The sequence below is a fragment of the Balaenoptera musculus genome, chromosome 14 (assembly GCF_009873245.2).
Source record: "Balaenoptera musculus isolate JJ_BM4_2016_0621 chromosome 14, mBalMus1.pri.v3, whole genome shotgun sequence".
NCBI classification, from domain to species: Eukaryota; Metazoa; Chordata; class Mammalia; order Artiodactyla; family Balaenopteridae; genus Balaenoptera; species Balaenoptera musculus.
Window position 1 is genome coordinate 62,969,626 of NC_045798.1, and position 17,330 is coordinate 62,986,955.

The 17,330-nt window shown below is 50.2% G+C and overlaps 1 protein-coding gene across 2 annotated transcripts in view; it reads right to left on the reverse strand.

Moving 5' to 3' along the window:
* LOXHD1 (lipoxygenase homology domains 1) overlaps positions 1–17,330 on the reverse strand; it is a 222,126-nt gene that overhangs the window by 66,203 nt on the left and 138,593 nt on the right. For both annotated transcript variants that reach the window (XM_036823221.1, XM_036823220.1), the window contains exons 24-29: positions 14,631–14,759; positions 13,329–13,493; positions 12,084–12,265; positions 7,748–7,864; positions 6,861–7,023; positions 2,653–2,807 (exon numbers count right to left, since the gene is read on the reverse strand). In XM_036823221.1, coding sequence (XP_036679116.1) covers positions 2,653–2,807; positions 6,861–7,023; positions 7,748–7,864; positions 12,084–12,265; positions 13,329–13,493; positions 14,631–14,759 — 911 coding nt within the window. The remainder of the gene's footprint in view (positions 1–2,652; positions 2,808–6,860; positions 7,024–7,747; positions 7,865–12,083; positions 12,266–13,328; positions 13,494–14,630; positions 14,760–17,330) is intronic.

Genomic DNA, 17,330 nt, shown 5'->3' on the forward strand with positions numbered 1-17,330 from the left:
CCTGCAAGAAGCACGCATGTAGGATGATGCCTTTTATGTAAAAAGTTAAAACCACAGAGCAGCACTATGTATTTCCTATGTGCATATGTGCACAGATGCAGAGAAAAGGCTTGGAAAAACTTGGAGACAGGAGAAAGTGTGGAGCATTCTGGAAACTGGGGCCCAGGGGGACATTCTATGCAGGCTGGCTGGGCAGGCAGTGAAGGTTTGTGAATCCCATGAAAGGCTCAGACCAGATCTGGGATTGGTGGGCAGCTTGACAGGTTGAAGTGAGGGAGTGACTCGGCCACATTTGGATGGGTTAATTGGGGAAAGCTGGAGGATGGATTGGATTTCAGGGGCCTGGAGCAGGGAGACCAGACTGGTTCACTAAGCAAGGTGCAATAAGGAAGGGCTGAGTGGTGACAAAGTTGACTGGGCTAATCTGAGAGTTATTTAGAAGAGATCCTCTCCACGACTCTCCAAGATTGGTTGGATATGGGTGGGAAGGGAGTGCTGATAGGGAGAGGGGTGTCCAGGTGACTCCTAGATTCTGGAGCAAATGAGTAGAGAAGTGGAAGCTTTTAGATGCTCAGCAGTGAACTTAAAGTCCGAAATCATCAGTGACTGAGCCAGAAGTAGCTGCAGCTCCCCCAGTGGGACATCAACACAGGAGGGAAGGAAGAGAAAGGGATGAGGCAGAGACTTTTCTTGTGATGTCATAATTGCTAAGAGAGAAAAATATCTGAATCTAAACACAGAGGAGAATGGATTGCATCACCTTCATTTATACCTTCATTCATTTATTCACTCAAAAAATATTTATGCGCCTACTCTGCTAGGCCCTGTGGATTTAGCCACGAATGAGCGACCTATCATCCGTATGGCGCACACTGCTGTCTGGTGGTGCATTTTCCAGGCACTGTGATGAGCTACAGGAAAGGTGGGCTCTCCCAAGCCCCAACCACAGCCAGCACTAACAAGGAGCTAACTTCATGCCAGGCATGGTTCTAGGCACTTCACGTGTTTTAATTCAGTGAACTTATTTTATGGTGGAGGAAACTGAGGCACAGAGATGTTAGGGAAGTTGCCCAGGATCACACAGCTAGTCAGTGTCAGAGACGGGAGCTGAATGCATGTGATCTGGCCCCAGCCGCAGGTCTGGGCACGCCTGCGCCGCATGGCATGGCCATGTGCCAGAGCAGCATATGTTGAGTCGGCCTGATAATAACGTCCCTACTTCAGAGTCAGGCACACCACATGAGTCACTTGACCTCTTTGTTATTCTATTTTTCCAAAATGAATAGTCCTCCTATTAGCTACCTTACACGTGTGGCAAACAACTATATTGTGTGTGTGTGTTATAAATTTTTTCTCCCTGATACAAACTGCTCTTCTATCTCTTGTCCAGTTTTTCAGTTCAGGGGTCTAAGTAGCTATTCCCGTTCCAGAAGCAGTAAACCAAAGCTACAGGTAATGGGTTCATATTTGGATGATAGAGCAAAGGCAGCCCTGGGGCCTGACTCCTCCCAGACCTTGAGGTCAGGCTGGGGCTCCTTCCAGGGGGCCTGGCTCCTGGGGTTACCCACCAGCTGCAGACCTGCTTAGTGGCACCTGCTTTCCTTGGCCCAGAGCTACTTTCCTCCTCACCAAGTAGCGAATGTTTCAGCACTAAAGGTCATGCCCGGCTGGGGGTCAGGCTTAAGGACACCCCTGATAAACACCCGCTGGTTGATGCGGGAATCTCCCCAGGCACTCGGCCACAGGGAGGGCCGCAGACTCAGGAGCCAATCACCTTGCTCTCATCCCCACAGCTGTAGCCTGGTCTGGGGGGGTTCGGTAGATTTCGGTGAACGGAGGGGGAAGAGAGGTCGAGGAGCAGTGAAGGGGGAAGGCGGCAGGGGCACAGGAGAGGGGAGCTGTGGCGGGGAGAGGGAGGCCAAGCTGGTGGGAAGGCAAGTTTGGTCGGATATCTTCTTTTTTGTAAAACCACTGTTAGGTCAGAGGTGACAGGGCCTTGGACACCATCCAGTGGTGTGGTTTTCAAGCCTCTTCTGTAGCCACAGAGCCCCTTGCTTAATAGAGGGCTCGCTTGGCACTCCAACAGATAGGCCAGGTCAGAGTGGACCCACGCGGGAGGAGTGGGTGCCTGTCTGCTGCCCTTACCCTTCTGTGGCTCCCGTGGGCCTCACTGCTGCCCAGGACTCTGCACAGCACAGCTTAGCTGCTTCACATCAGCCTCCTTATTTCACAGATGAGGAAACTGAGGCCAGAGATGCTCAGCCATGTAAGGAGTGGATGGCGGGCCTCCAGACCCCTAGTTCAAGCTGCTGTCCGGGCAACACCGCCACTCTGCAGGCGCTCACCACTCCATGCTCATGACCCGCTGCGGTGAGCTGGATTCTTTGAAGACAACCCAGTTCCTTACAGCCAGCAACCTGGGGCTCAAATGGCCTCTTGCTTGCTCAAGCCCCACCCCTACTCCACATGCAGGACCCTGCGTAGGCTGAGAGAAGGGGAGCAGACTCCGTGGGGGGCAAATGCCCACATAAGGGTGCATGACATCCCGCAAAGTTCCAAGACAAGAAGAGCTGGCCCCTTTCAGCCCCACCCCCCATAATGATAACAGGACAGGGAGGGGAGGGGCGGGGTAACTCGGCGGGCTCCGCCTACCGTTCCTCTCTCGAATTTGTTGGTGCGGTTCTCTGACTTGCCGAGGTACCGCTCTCCCGTGTCCCCGAGGTCTCCATAGACGGTGATGTAGACCTTGGCGTCCGTCCCTGCCCCGGGAACGTTTCCTGTGAAGATCTGCACCGAGTACAGCACAACTGGGTGGGCAGTCGGACAGACAAAGGGAAGAAAGGGATGGCATTGTTTAGGTTTGGGGGAACTGGATTTGTAGGCGGTATTCAGCTTGTGGCCCAGGACTCCAGGAGAAGTCAGTGTCCTCCTTTTGTCTGTTCCCTTACGCACATTCTGCTACAGGTTGGAGTGGATTCACCAGTGGGAAGTTTACCTCTAAGAGACCCAAGGGATAGAGACTTTTCCAGCCCCCTCAAACCATCCACCCCTCCAGCTGCTTACAGCTTCCGGGAGAAAGACTCAGGAAACTGCCTGACACACATACACACCGTGGTCACTAAATCTATCTACCGTGACACACTGACAGTAAGGTGCCTTCCCATGTGAGGGTGACCGGTATCAATGCCAGATCCTTCTAAATGGTTTATGGAAAAAATCAAATATTTTTGAAAGAATAGCTTCCCCTCAGTGTCTTTCGTATTTTCATTTACTCTTCAACCAGCCTGCCCCCAGCACTCCAGGGAAACCCCCCTCACCAAAGCCGCAGTCACTGCCACCCACTCCTTTATCTCCTATGGCCTTTGGAAAGGGCTCAATAAATACCGGTGTGACAGTTATTAAAAAGTATTCAGGAAAATGAAACTAAACACTGTCCTGTTTTTGTTTTGCTGCTATACACTCATCAGGGAAGAACAAAGTAGCCCCTTTCCCAATCCCCACACCAGGAGGGAAAGGCAAGTCTTTGCTTTTAGGAAGGCTGAGCATTCTTTGTCTCCTCTCCATATTCCTTTATCCTAGGAGCTTTGGAGTTTCAGGCCAGGGAAGAGGGGACTTAGCTGGATTACCCCAAGGGGAAGGATGAAAGTTGTGGCTTTGAGGTGAAGGCGGAAATGGTCCAACTGGGAAGAAGGTCAGTTTCCCCAGCCTGGGAGCAGGTGAGGGTTTGAGAGTCCCTATGGGTGGTAGAAGATCCTCACCTGCACAAAGGGACCCAATAAGGAGACAGCTGCCTGGCTTATCTGGGGACTTGAAGCAAGGAGGCCTCCAGGCTGAAGAGAGGGTCTTTTGGGTTTCCCCGGTGGTGCAGTGGTTAAGAATCCACCTGCCAATGCAGGGGACACGGGTTTGAGCCCTGGTCCGGGAAGATCCCACACGCCACGGAGCAACTAAGCCCATGCGCCACAACTACTGAGCCTGCGATCTAGAGCCTGTGCTCTAGAGCCTGCGAGCCACAACTACTGAAGCCCGTGCGCCTAGAGCCCATGCTCCTCAACAAAGACAAGCCACCGCAATGAGAAGCCTGTGCACCGCAATGCGAAGCCCGGGCACCGCAATGATGAGTAGCCCTCGCTCGCCACAACTAGAGAAAGCCCAACCGCAGCAACAAAGACCCAAAGCAGCCAAAAATAAATAAATAAATAAATTTATTTTTAAAAAAAAGAGAGAGAAGGTCTTTTGACAAAGCCAGGGTCCATGCAGAAGCATTGCTGGCCATCCAGAGAGATGAAAGCTGCGTGTCGACGGGGAGCAACTAGCAGCAGTGTCACCGAGCGGCAGGAGACCACAGGTGTAGGTTCTTCCCACCTGGACTAAGGGCCAGGCCCCTGATGTGAGCCTCAGGATTTTTATAAGACCCTAGAAAAGGGGATGCCCCCTCCCTGCAGTGACTGAGATGGACTTTCTTACCAACCCTTGCAAGTGGGCTCAGAACCACACGTAATTAAATGTAGGAGAGTAAGGTGATGTGAGCTGCTCTTACCCGTTGGTATGAAACACGCTCACGCCCACAACACGGTTCCTATTATTATCCTCATTTTCCCTTGGATTCCACAGCATTATTCTTTCCTGCTCTCCTTCTGCCTCTCTGGCTGCTCCCTGAGCAGCTTTATAGGTTCCTGATCGTCTGCTTTATAGGTTCCTGACCGCTCGGACGCCCATGTCTCCCAGGTCAGTCCACTTCCCGCAGCTCTCACCCTGCATGCTCCGGGTGTTGACTTCTGTGAGTTCCCCGAGGCTGCGTCTCCAACCCAGTTCCCTCCTGTGCTCTGGACCCACACCCCCATGTCCACCTTGACTAGACCACAGAGCACAAACTCACATCCAATCCTGAACTCCGCCCCCTCCCTACGTCCCCTTTCCCATCCTCCCTTCTTTGCCACCCCACCCAGCACTCTGCTGGCTAAACCTCCCTGGCCCACTGGGAGAACTGCTCTCAGAGGCCTGTCCCCTCAAGGACAGGAGGCAGCCCCACCGCCTTGCTCGGCTCAGCTCAGAATCTGGCCAGCATTTCACGTGTGCATTAAAAGAATCCTCTCGGGCTTCCCTGGTGGCGCAGTGGTTGAGAGTCTGCCTGCCAATGCAGGGGACACGGGTTCGAGCCCTGGTCTGGGAGGATCCTGCATGCCGCGGAGCGACTGGGCCCGTGAGCCACAATTACTGAGCCTGCGCGTCTGGAGCCTGTGCTCCGCAACAAGAGAGGCCACAATAGTGAGAGGCCCGCGCACCGCGATGAAGAGTGGCCCCCACTTGCCGCAACTGGAGAAAGCCCTCGCACAGAAACGAAGACCCAACACAGCCATAAATAAATAAATAAATAAATAAAATATTTTTAAAAAATAATAATAAATGAATAAAAATAAATAAAAAATAAAGGAATTCCTTTAAAAAAAAAAAAAAGAATCCTCTCGTGTTGAAAAAAGTCAACATCACCCACGCCTGTCTGGCTAATACTGACATGAGGTAACATTAGGAATCTTGCCACAGTTTAGACACGACAGTCGACTGTCCCCACCCCCCTCATTTTCTCTCCCCATACGTTTGCTGGCTGTGCATTCAGCCCTACTTCACACCTGGGCGGGACCTCTTCTAGGAGCCCTCGTCCCAGAGTGGGGTGCTGTGTCCCCAGGGCTGTGATTAAATGGCCTTCCTGCCCCTTTCTCCCCACCCCCGACCCCCCACCACTCTCTCCAGTCCTTTGGGAATTAGGAAAACCGATTCAGCTTCTGGGTGCTGAGCAATGCGGTCATGCAGTCAAATCCTGCTATTTCTGGATCCTCCTCCCTCCCTGTCCCACCAAGGCCACACAGCTCTCTGTGGAAAGATGTTTCCCTAGAAACACTACCCAGCACAGAGTGGGTTTGTGGCATGTTATTAATACAGAACAGCCAAGTGTGCCGCCGGGCCAGCTTTCCTGGGCATCCTCTGGGATCCAAGTAGAAAAGGGAATTATCCGCCAGATTCAATAGCAAAGCAAATTTGGAGAAAGGGATATGGGTAGGGAAAGGCATGTTATTGAGGCAACACTTGTTTTTATCTCTTAAGCAAATGGCAACTCAGACTAAAGGAAATGTGAGAGCTATAGCAGAGGCTCAGCTGAGGCCGAGGGCTGAGCCTGGAGCAATAGCACCCGGCAAGAGAAGGGAGAACGGCACTCAGGGGCCAGCCAGAGAGGTAAGAAGAGAACCAGAAAACAGTAGTTCAAAAGCCAAGGAATGAGAGCAAGAAGTGTGTGGTCAGGCTGGGGCAAATCAGGCAGAGAAAACCTCATCAATGAGAACAAGCAAACTGGCACATACAGAAAAGAAACCCATGACCTTGGACACTGAAGCTGCACCCAGCCCCTGAGAACAAACACACCACAGCTCCAGTTCTGTACAAAGCCAGGATGCTATTGGATTCATACTCGGTTGGGACAGCTGGATCCAGCAAGAGCAGAGAGGACCAAGCCCTGCAGATTAGTAGCCAAATTAACTAAGCAAGGGAGAGAACAAGGACCAGCAGAGTCCAGGCACAGGAGAGCACATATTTGGATGTATGATCACACTGTCAGACCAGGAAAGGATTTGAGCACAAACCTCGGAGTGAGATAGCTGAGACTTTGAAGAATAGCCCTGCCATTTATAAGCTGAGTGAACTTCGGCAGGTTATGTAACCTCTGTGAGCCTCAGTTGCCCTCTCTATGGAGTGAAGATAATTATAGACTCTACCTCCTGGGTGCAAAGGCTCCGCCCAGCACAGGGCAGGTGCCCTACAAGGGAGGGCTCTGCTGACAGTGATGAGGGCGATCACACCACACTTACTGTCCAGCGGCTCTTCCACTTCCTTGTAGACTTGCCTTAAAGACCCATCTTTCATGTATTTCTCAGTGAAGATATCATAAGGGACCAGTTCTCGAATGGTCTTCTTGTCGTCCTCTGAGGTGGCAAGCCATCGATCACAAGGGAAGGTCAAGGTCTCTGTGCCCTGGGGTGAGGAGGAAGGAGGAAACTGAGCCCCTAATGTGGAAACTGCCAACTTCAGCCATTCATGTCAACACTCATGGGGACCAACCAAGGACAAGGGTGATGGAGCCCCACTGATAATACAAAAGCCACAGAGGAGCCCCCCCGGCCTGCCCCAATTCCAGCAGATCCAGTCTTACTTAGAGCACTTTCCACACCATGTCAGGGGTAGGCTCTTGAAGGTGGAGTTCCCTGAGCCACTTAAAAATAGGTATCTGAACCCCATCCCAGAGACTCAGACTCAGCAGGCAAGGGGAGGAAGCTCTGTTTTTTTTAAACTGCTCCCAGCTCCCAGCTCATACCACAGCCATGACTGACAGCTGCTTCCTAGGTTTAGAATTTTGTGGTTTTGGAATGTTTTACAAGTTGGTTACGTGGGTTTCTTTCTCTGAGTTGACCTTGAGTTGCAGGAAGGGCACACTTGGTCACTCACTGGTAGTATGGCTTTGGGGGTGAGGAGCAGAGACATGGTTGCCCAGACCCTCCTTCTTGACCCATAAACCAGGTTCTAAAAGATTCTGCCTTGGACCTGAGTTAGTTCCTGCACTCGGAGTGAACTGGCTGAATTTTCCTTAGATGATTTTATCTCAACTTAAAAAGGCTACAGTTTCTTATAAAGAATCTGTCTTTAATCTCTTCTGAAAAGGGACAAAAGAAACAGCAGGACAGATCAGTCAGAAACTCACATCTTTATCTGGGAGGAGCCTGCGGATGTCCACGTGGGAGCAGTGCCAACCAGGATTCATGCCCGTATTATCATGGCCAATCCGAATTTTTTCAATGATTTCTCCCACGTCTTCTAACTTTGGAAAGGAGAAAATATACCAGATGTTGGCTGAAAGGTCCTGGAAAGTACAACTTCAGCAAAACCCTGCCTCCCCAGGGCATCCACCCTTGAGTCCCTTTGAACTTCCTGGGGTCACTTTTTCCCAGTATGTCCCTTCTGTCCAGTCAAGCCAGCCCCCGCCCTCCCCTACATATGCCGTGCTCATACGTCCCTTCTTCCCCCCAAGCTTAACATCAGCCTAGACTTAGAACTCAGTTCAATCAAGCTCTGGGAGGCTGCCCCCCCTTTTCATGGTGGAGCCCAGCCCCTTGTCTTCTATTACTTATTGTTCTAGCAGTGGCTTAAGAACTGACTGGGGGGTATCAGAAGGTGAGTTCTAGTTCTGCCCATGCCCTCTCTTGCCACCCTTACCTTCTCCTTGGCCCCCAAGAGCCCCCTTCATCTCCAGCCACTCCTCTTCTATATCCCTCAAATTCCAGTCCCTCAAACTCTACATTCTCTCATCACAGGGCCTTTGCACATGCTCTCCCTGCCCCTTCCCTTTTCTCTTCTTTACCTAAACCAGTGTTTGTTCAACCTCATCATTCAGGTCTCAGCTCAAGGATCACTTCTTCAGGGAACCCCCTTGACCACCTTAAGAAAGTCAAATCTCTTCATGATAGGGTCTGACAGCACCCTATAACCACCCACCACGGCAGTTCTCAGTTAGAAGTTTGCATTTACCTGTGTGATAAAGAAGGTGTGATACCTTCTTCTCTACAACTGAAAGCCACAAGGGCAGGAATCACATCTGTTTTGCTCATCACTGCATCCCCAAAGCCCAGAACCTAGGTTCTCAATAACTATTGGCTGGAAGGATGAAAGAATGAGTGTTTCCTCATTTGAAAAATGGGTGTGACAAAGTCATCTGGGTTCTCTCACATGCAGTGCTGAACCTTAACCACCAAGGTATGTATGAACGTCCCCTTGAATGAAAAAGCTGATTACGTGCGTGTCACAGTGAGTCCCTGAAATTCAGGAGCTGTGATCTCTCGTCTCTCCTGCCTGGAGCCTATGGGCATAAGGTGCAAGGGAGGAACTCAGCCAGGAGTGACTGATCCCCAGTTTCTTCCCTCGGAGCCCTTTAAGGAAGCAGGGAGGCGGCCAGACACAAGGCAAGGCAGCCACTCAGCTGGCACCTGCCTCCCCGGCTCTCTCTCTGCCAGGCTGCCCTCCATCATCCTACCAGGTCCCACTCCAGGGCCTCTCCCAGTTCTCATGTGTCATATTCTCTTCTGAAATGGTGCTGTATGTATCAGTTCACACCCTGCCTCATCCCTATGGGGAATCTGGGCAATCACAGCTGGGTATAAACAAGGGAGTCGGGGTAAAGGGAAAAGAGGGTAGGGAAAAACAGTAATACCCAGGTGCCCTGGCTCATGGTTGGTTCATGGAATTCATGCCTTTTGCTTTGACAGTTGGGGGTTAAAGAGGGTGTGCAGACTTGAGTTTCCTGGCAGCAACTGTGCAAAGCTACCTGCCTGGCCTGCTGCATGAAGGTCTCAGCGCTACAAGGAGACGGCTCCAGGATGGATGAGAGCTCCCAATGAGTGAATGGCATCTGAATGAGTGATTGAGTCATTCATCAAATGCAAAGCCTCTATAACCCTAGACAGATGTGACCTGGGAATGAACTAGAACAGCTCCCACCACTGCATACCCTCTGCACACACCCACCCACAGTCAGCAGCCATGGGGAGGCCCATCAGCACTGCTTGAGAAACCTCCCCCTATTCCCACCCCACCTCCATCCTTCCCAGTTTCAGCCCTACGAGCTGTGTGATCTAGACAAGGCACTTGACCTTCCAGGCCTCAACTGCCTCATCTATCAAATAGGAAGATTGCTCAGCTGAAGGCAGAGGCATGGGCAGAGCAACCCTTCGAGGTCACTCCTACATCTAACATTGCAGACATGCTTCTTTTTGTCAGTGATTCTCTCCTTCCAGGTGACCAATATGGCGCCACATTGCTGGAGACTCCCTGAGTTAACAAGATGCTATAACTGTCATTGCTTCTGCTGCCCTGCAGCTCCGCTCCAACTCCCCGCTGGCTAGCTCACCCATGCTTCATCAGAGAAGTGGTGTCCCCCACGAGTCCCCGGGCTTTCTGAATCATTAAACAGAGACCAGTGATTTCACAGGGCCTTATCCTTTCACAACAGGAGAAACAGGAAGCTACGGGTGAGATCATGGCTCACAGAATCTGCACTCAAGGACACTGAGCTGCCAGGCAGCTGGCAAATGGAATAATTTGCCAGCCTAACTCTTGGAATGGTGATGAGGATTAAATGAGTTGACACACACCAAGTGCTGAGAATAAGGTTGGCACATGGGTAGTGCTCAGTAAATATTATCTATTGTCGTTATTTTCCCAGCCGATCCGTGTGTCTGAGGACGAGGCCACAGAGAGAGGATGGGGCTTGCTCATGAGTTAGAGGCTGAGCAGAACCAGAACCCAGGGTCATGGGCTCGCAATCCAGCGCTCCACCTCTTATCTGAAGATCAACTGGAAAAGAGAAATTGAGAGACAGGGACACAGAGCGATCTCATTTGTTTCTAAGCTCTCATACACCCAGCTCCCAGATAGATTTGAAAAGAAAAAAGAAATAAGATAGCAACAAATTGCTGGCAAATTATAGCCGCCCATTAGGCGGACTTCATTGATAAAACTCCCCGGAAGCCATGCTGAGGTGTAATCACAGCTCGGGGCCCTGACGGCATCAGGCTTGGATGACGTACACGCCATGACATCTCGGGTGGGTGAGGTGTTGCTCTGTGTGCATAGATGAATCACCCTTGAATTTTCCTTGTTAAAAAACTCCACCAAGATGGCAAACTTCCCACAAGTGCTGACTGCTCCCAGAGAAGGTGGGGAGGGGAAAGGCAGTCCCCCGGGGCAGACACAGCCCGAGGAAGAAGGAAGGGGTTCTGGACTTTGTTTCCCACCAGAAAATAAGGGGCACATCTCCAAAGGTCTCCACTACCTGGAGAGCCCAGGCTCCCCAGGCTCCCATCTCTCGTCCTTCAGAGTCATCCCCTTTAAGTCCATCTCGTCCTCTACCCAAGTCACGTCACTCTCCTCCTATCCCCTCCGGCCAAACCTCAAACCACTTGCTGTGTTTACTTCCACCTCTGGCCATGATGTTCCCCTTGCTAGGAATGCTTTCCCTCCTTGTTCCCGCTTATGTCCACTTTCAGGTCCAACTCAAAACCACCACTTCCAGGGAGCCCTCTCCCATCTCTGAACACCTGTAGCACGCTCAGCCAGCCCCACTGTTTGCCCTCATCACCATGGACTAGTCTACTACAGCGGCTAAGAGCACATATTCTGAGCCAGTCCTCCTGGCTTTGAATCCTGCTTCCACTATGCCTTGGTTGTGTGATTTCATGTAAGCTACTAAACTCTCTGTGCCTCAGTTTCCCCATATTTAAGCAGGGATAATTAAAGCGCAGAGTTGCTATGAGGGTTAAGTGAGCTAATAGGGGTAAAGTCCTATGACGGTGCCTTCTTACCCCCAGGATCAGTTACTATGATGATCGCCAGACTCTCTCATTAGCCTCGTGTGAGATCTGGAGTTCCCCAGCTGGACTGCAAGCCCCTTGCAGGCATAGTCTGGGTTCTCTTCTTCCCTTGTCTCTCCCACCCCACCTGGCACGCAGTGGAGTGCACAGGGAGGCACGGGACTGAGTGCAGAGAATACCAAGGTGTGGATGTGGTGACATACATCCACAGTAAGCGTCGAACAACTCTCAGGCCAGAGTTGAGGGGGAACCGAGGAATATATGGATGCTCTTTTGTATATGAGAGGATTGGCCATAGCTTAGCAGATGAACGGGAGACAATTATATGACGAGAAAGTCTGGAAGCCGGCTCTCTCCACGGGTCTCTGTTGTTGGTAGCACTGGAGATGGCCCCAATGGAACTGGAATTGTGCTTCTAGCTCCCTAAGCCCTATCCACTCATGATCACCTTTGATTCAGACGCTGGTCCTGGAAGGGCAGGTTCACTGTCCTCCTGGTTACTCAGATGTACTGAGGCTCAGAGAGGTTGGATGAACTGCCTGTCTCCCTCACTCACGGCAGTGCATCAGAGGGAAGGCACATGTCAGACTCTGGACAAAGGGCTCCTTCTCCTTGTCTTCTGGCCCATCCCGCCCCCAGTTCTGGCTCCCCCGGCAGCCTGCTAGACCCAGGTACCTCCATTATGAAGCGGGAGGCGGACTTCCTCTCAAAGAACAGCTTCTGCTCCCTCTTGTTGGTGCATAGGTACTTCTGCTGCGTGCACACGGCATCGCAGCCATAGATGATGATGAAGATGTTGGCGTCTGTCCCAGCGGCAAAGACATCACTGGTGTAGAGTGTGATCTCGTAAGGGACAACTAAGGGTGGGGGACAGAGGGCAAAGTCAGAAGGGAGGTGAAAACAGGACACAGGCAGGTCAAGTTCTTCACCAGCACCACCACCCCAGATGGTCCCTTCACTGGGAGCTGCAACCCAGGGACCTGAAACTTCACATGGTTGCCTAGCAACCACAGGGTGAGGGGAGGTGTTTTGTCATGCCTAGTGCCCACAGAAAGCTCCTGTCACCTCAGACCAGGGTCTCTGTGCCTTTCCCATCACAGAGCTAGTACAACAGACTGGCTGAAAGCTCAGGCTCTAGCCTGACTATCTGTGTGACCTGGACGAGTCACCTACAAGCCTTGGTTTCCTCATTTGTAAAGTGTCCTCAGTGGGGTCCTTGGCTCTAGACACTCTATACACAGGAGCATTATGTTTCAGGGGACAACAGCCAATTGGATCAGCCAGTCTACAGTGGTGAGAGTCCTTTCTCTTCTCTTCCCACCCCTTGCTACTCATCCACTGGCTCCAACTGACCTGCCCCCCAACCCCTCCGCACAGACTTTCTGATGATGATAGAGGAAGGGAAGTGTCAAAACTTCACCTAGTTGTTCCACTTCCTCCTTTCCTTTAGCTGGTAAAGGAATTACATTTACCTTCTTTTAAAGTTCTTTTTCCCCCCAGTCAGGATAAAATCTTATAGTGGTGATTTCTTTGGTGTGTTAATGACTGGAGTGAGGATTGGAGAAGGGGTTGATAATGATCCTTCACTGTTAGACCTTTATCTTTTCTTCCTTTTGGGTCTTACAACTATTCTACATTATTATCTACATTATTATCTCTATTTTGTAGACGAGAGAACTGAACTCCAGAGAAGTCAGGCTCTCTGCCTGTTGTCACCAGCTAGTTTGGGGTGTGTGTGAAATACATCCCATATTTCCTTTCCCTGGGTCCAGGGCTCTGTCCACAGCCAGCACAGGGCCTGGGGAATTGCCAAGGTGCGCCTGGCCAAGGGTCAACACTGGATGACGGACTGGGACTGAGTTGGGGTGGTGAGCGATGGTGTGCAGGAGGAGGCCCAGCCTTGCTGTGCAAGGTTCCTACATGGTGTATACAGCCTTGTCTGAAGGTCCGCGTGGAAGAGGTCCCTGACGATGGCACCATCGTCTTCATTCTTGGCCAACCAGCGGCCACAGGGGAATGTCATGCACCTTCCAAGGGATGGGGCGTCCACCTCTACCCAGTCTACAAACCAGCCTGGAGCCTTGCCTGGAGGGAAGGAGACACAGAACTCATCAAGGACCTCTACACAGATGGTTTCCTGGGAACAACTTCAGGGACTCCAAACATCCTTCCCTACTCAATGGCTGGTGCTTATAGCTCCACCGTGAACATGCCATCCCTTTTGCTTACAGCATTACTGAACTGATTCCCCTGCACCCAGCTGAAGCTGGATCACACTCCAGGCTGCTGTCAGTGAAATTAGCAAGAGCAAAGGAGCATGGGGAGGAGATGACAGGAGGCAGAGAGTCTGAGGGGAGGGAAGCAGGGACACTGTCCAAGGTGGAAGGTGCTCCAAAGAGGGAGCCCAGAGATGCCAGAGAGAGCCTGTGTTAACGAGGACTCCATAGTTTCACCCAGTGACGGGGCGAAACGCTGGGGTCCCTGGCCTCAGTTTGTGATGCATGAAGGCAAGGGAAACTAGTGAAGGATCGATGCTCCTCCCTGGGAAAATGAGTGCTCAAGTTTAAAGAAAGAAATGGAAGCCAGGCAGAGACCCTGTCCCTCAGTCCCAGAGGGAAGGAGGAAGGCCTCCTTCCTCAGGCTTAGAAGATATGGTTTTGAAGACCAAGAAAATGAGTCTGCTTTACTGAGAGAGAACAAACTTGGGCACAGCTTTTGTCTGGCTGCAGTGTCAGTGGGTTCTGGGAATAACTGGCTCCATCAGTGGTCCTCAAAGTGGAGCCCCCGGACCAGCAGCGTCAGCATTACCGGTGAGAAACATAAACTCTCGGGTCCCACCCCAGACCTACTCCAACCAAAGGCTGTGGGTGGGGCCCAGAAATCTGTGTTTTAACAAGCTCCCCGCGTGGCTCTGATACACATTCAAATTTGAGAACCGCTGATCAGGGATTCTCAAATCTGGCTGCCCACTGAAATTTCTGAGAGTGCGGTTTTGGGGAAAGCTTTAAAAGCCACCAGCGTCCTGGCCCCTCCCTGATCAATTAGACCAGAATCTCTGCGTGCAGCCAGGACTCCACCAGACTGAATGGACTGAGGAAGCTGTGTCATTATGGAAGGCAGATGACATCCAAGTCTACCTCAGATTCTTGCCTAGACACCCACGGGGACCTGCCCATGGTCCTCACGTTCTTAGCCAGGGAAAGAGGGAAGGAAGGCAGAGACCTGTGTTGTCATGGCCGATCCTGACTTTCCACAGATCTCCCAGGTCCAGGGTCTCCACTGTGAAGATTTCGATGCTGTCCCTCTCAAACTTGTCACTGTTTGTCTTGGAGGATTTCAGGAGGGTCATTCCTGCCAACCAAATGACCCCAACATGACTGGCTGGGCCTGAGACCTTCCAACCTAGTCTGACCACCTTTTTTCGTCTCTCCTCATAATGACCAAATTTCTGAACTTTCATCAAATTTAGACTGTACAATTACCATCCACTAGGCATCTTTGGCATTTTGTGTGTGTGTGTGTATGTATGTCCTTTTATTAAGCTTTACAATAATCTTTTGACATATATATTTTTATTTCCAGTTTGCATCTAAAGAAAAGGAGACACACCCAGAAATTAAGTGCCTTATCCAAGGTCATCCAGGAGGAAGTGGTGGGGCCCTAAGTCAATGTGTGCCCCCCTTTCACAATCCCCATGTTTCTCCATGGCGGGGAGGGAGCCCGTGACAGAGCCACCCTCCCACGCTCCCTGGGGAAACAGGGCCTCCCCTGCAGGGATGGGGCATGTGGGAATTCTCTGAAGACTCTTCTCTGGATGACAGAAGGAGGGTTGGCTTCAAATGCCCCTGACCAGCCATCTCACATACATTATCTGTCCTGGGACTCTGGCTGCGTGTCAGTCTGAAATTTAAGGTGGTTTCAGGATCATCACCATCTCCTCCTGCCTCAGCTTTCAAGTCTCCTTAACCCTGTAAGTCCCACCTCATGTAGGAAGTCTTCTGATAATCTAGACTCATTGCAGACTGGTTTCAGCGCACAAAGAGTCAGACAGACCTTGGTTAGATGCCCGGTTTTGCCACTTAGCATCTGGGTGGCCTTGGACAAATTACTTAATTCTCTGAAACTGGTTTCCTCGAATGTCAAAAAGGATGGTCTTCCCCATAGAGTTGTTGTGAGTATTTAATAAGATGATGACTTGCGTCTTCAAGAATGTGCCTAACACATAGCAATCCCTTGGCAAATGAAAGCAGTTGTTAGGGCCCCTCAATTTCATTGACCATGGCTCAGTAACTATTGCAAGGACATACATTTATAAGTTTTGGCCTGATTCATTCATTATATCTGCATTATCTAACTTAGTAAATAATAATAGTAAAAAATGTTTTATTGAGTGTCATTTTGTCTCAAATATTTTACATGTTCAATTTCATTAATACACAACTCTATGAGGCATGTACTAGTATAATCTCCATTTTACAAATGGGGGAAACTAAAGCACAGAGAGATTAAGGAACTTGCCTAAGGTCACACAGCTAATAAGTGGTAGAGCAGAAGTTTAAACCATTCAGTCAAGCTTGAGTCCACGCTCTATATCACCACAGTGCTGAATTAGAATATGAGCACCCCAAAGTCAGGGATTAAGCTCCTTCATTCTTCAGCAATTCTTGGCATAGAGCTCTGGACCCACAGGGTTTTGAGCAAATATGTGATGATTACATATTTGAGGGACTGATTCCTCTCTGAACTCAGACAGAATGGCTGGACACGTGGTCCAAGTGGATGGCTGACTCCAGCACTATATGCCACCTTCTCTGATTGCCTTGACAGAGGCTCCAGAATGACCCCGAGACTCCTTGAGCATCTCATATGGAGAGTACCATGGAACCCATTGGCTGAATCTCACTGGAGGTTGGGAAGAGCCACTGGTTCCCAGGTTGTTATTGAGGTAGAGAGAGAGTTAGGGCTACCTCTGCCTTTAGAACAGAAGGAGAAAGCTGGCAAAAGACATAGAGAAGAGATCACTCGCTGTTTGGACTGAGGAGCCCCTTTGCTACAGTTTTGAAAGGCAAACAGAGTGACACCTCAAGGAACGGCACAGGAAATGGTAAAAACTTTCAGAAAGGCCTGGACAAAGAATTGGGCACCATTACTTGGGGAGAGGATACCTAAGGGAAGATGGTTCACATGGCTTCCAAACACTTGTAGGGTGGTAGAGGCAGCAGTGAGGACCAAGAGAGGTCAGGGGGCTCTCTGCCCCCAGAGTGCAGTAGGCCTGACTTAGTAAGATTTAGGAAGAGTTTTAAAAGAACTGGCATTCACAACCCAGGCAGACAAGTCATCTCACAGGGAGATTTTTAAGAAAAAAGGAATTGCCTTTCTCTGTTGGGGATAGTTGCATGAAATCTTTCAAGAGTCAGAGGCATGCAAGAATACACAATGGGGAAAGGATAGCCTCTCCAATAAATGGTGGAAATGGATGTCTACATGTAAAATACTTAATTTGGACCCTTATCTCATACCGTACATAAAAATCAACTCAAAATGAATTACAGATTTAAACAGAAGGACTGAAACTGTAAAACTCCTAGAACAAAGCATAAAAGAAACACTTTATGACATTGGTCTTGGCAATGATTTCATGAATATGACACCAAAAGCACAGCAACAAAAAATAAAATTAACAAGAGGGACTACATTAAACTAAAAAGTTTCTGCACAGCAAAGGACACAACAGAGTGAAAAGGCAACATACAGAATGGGAGAACATATTTGCAAACTATATATCTATAAGGGGTTAATCACCAAAATATATAAAGTAATCTTACAACTCAATAACAAAAAGACTAAGAACCCAATTAAAAATGGGCTAAGGACTTAAATAGACATTTCTCCAGAGAAGCCATAAAAATGGCCAACAGTATA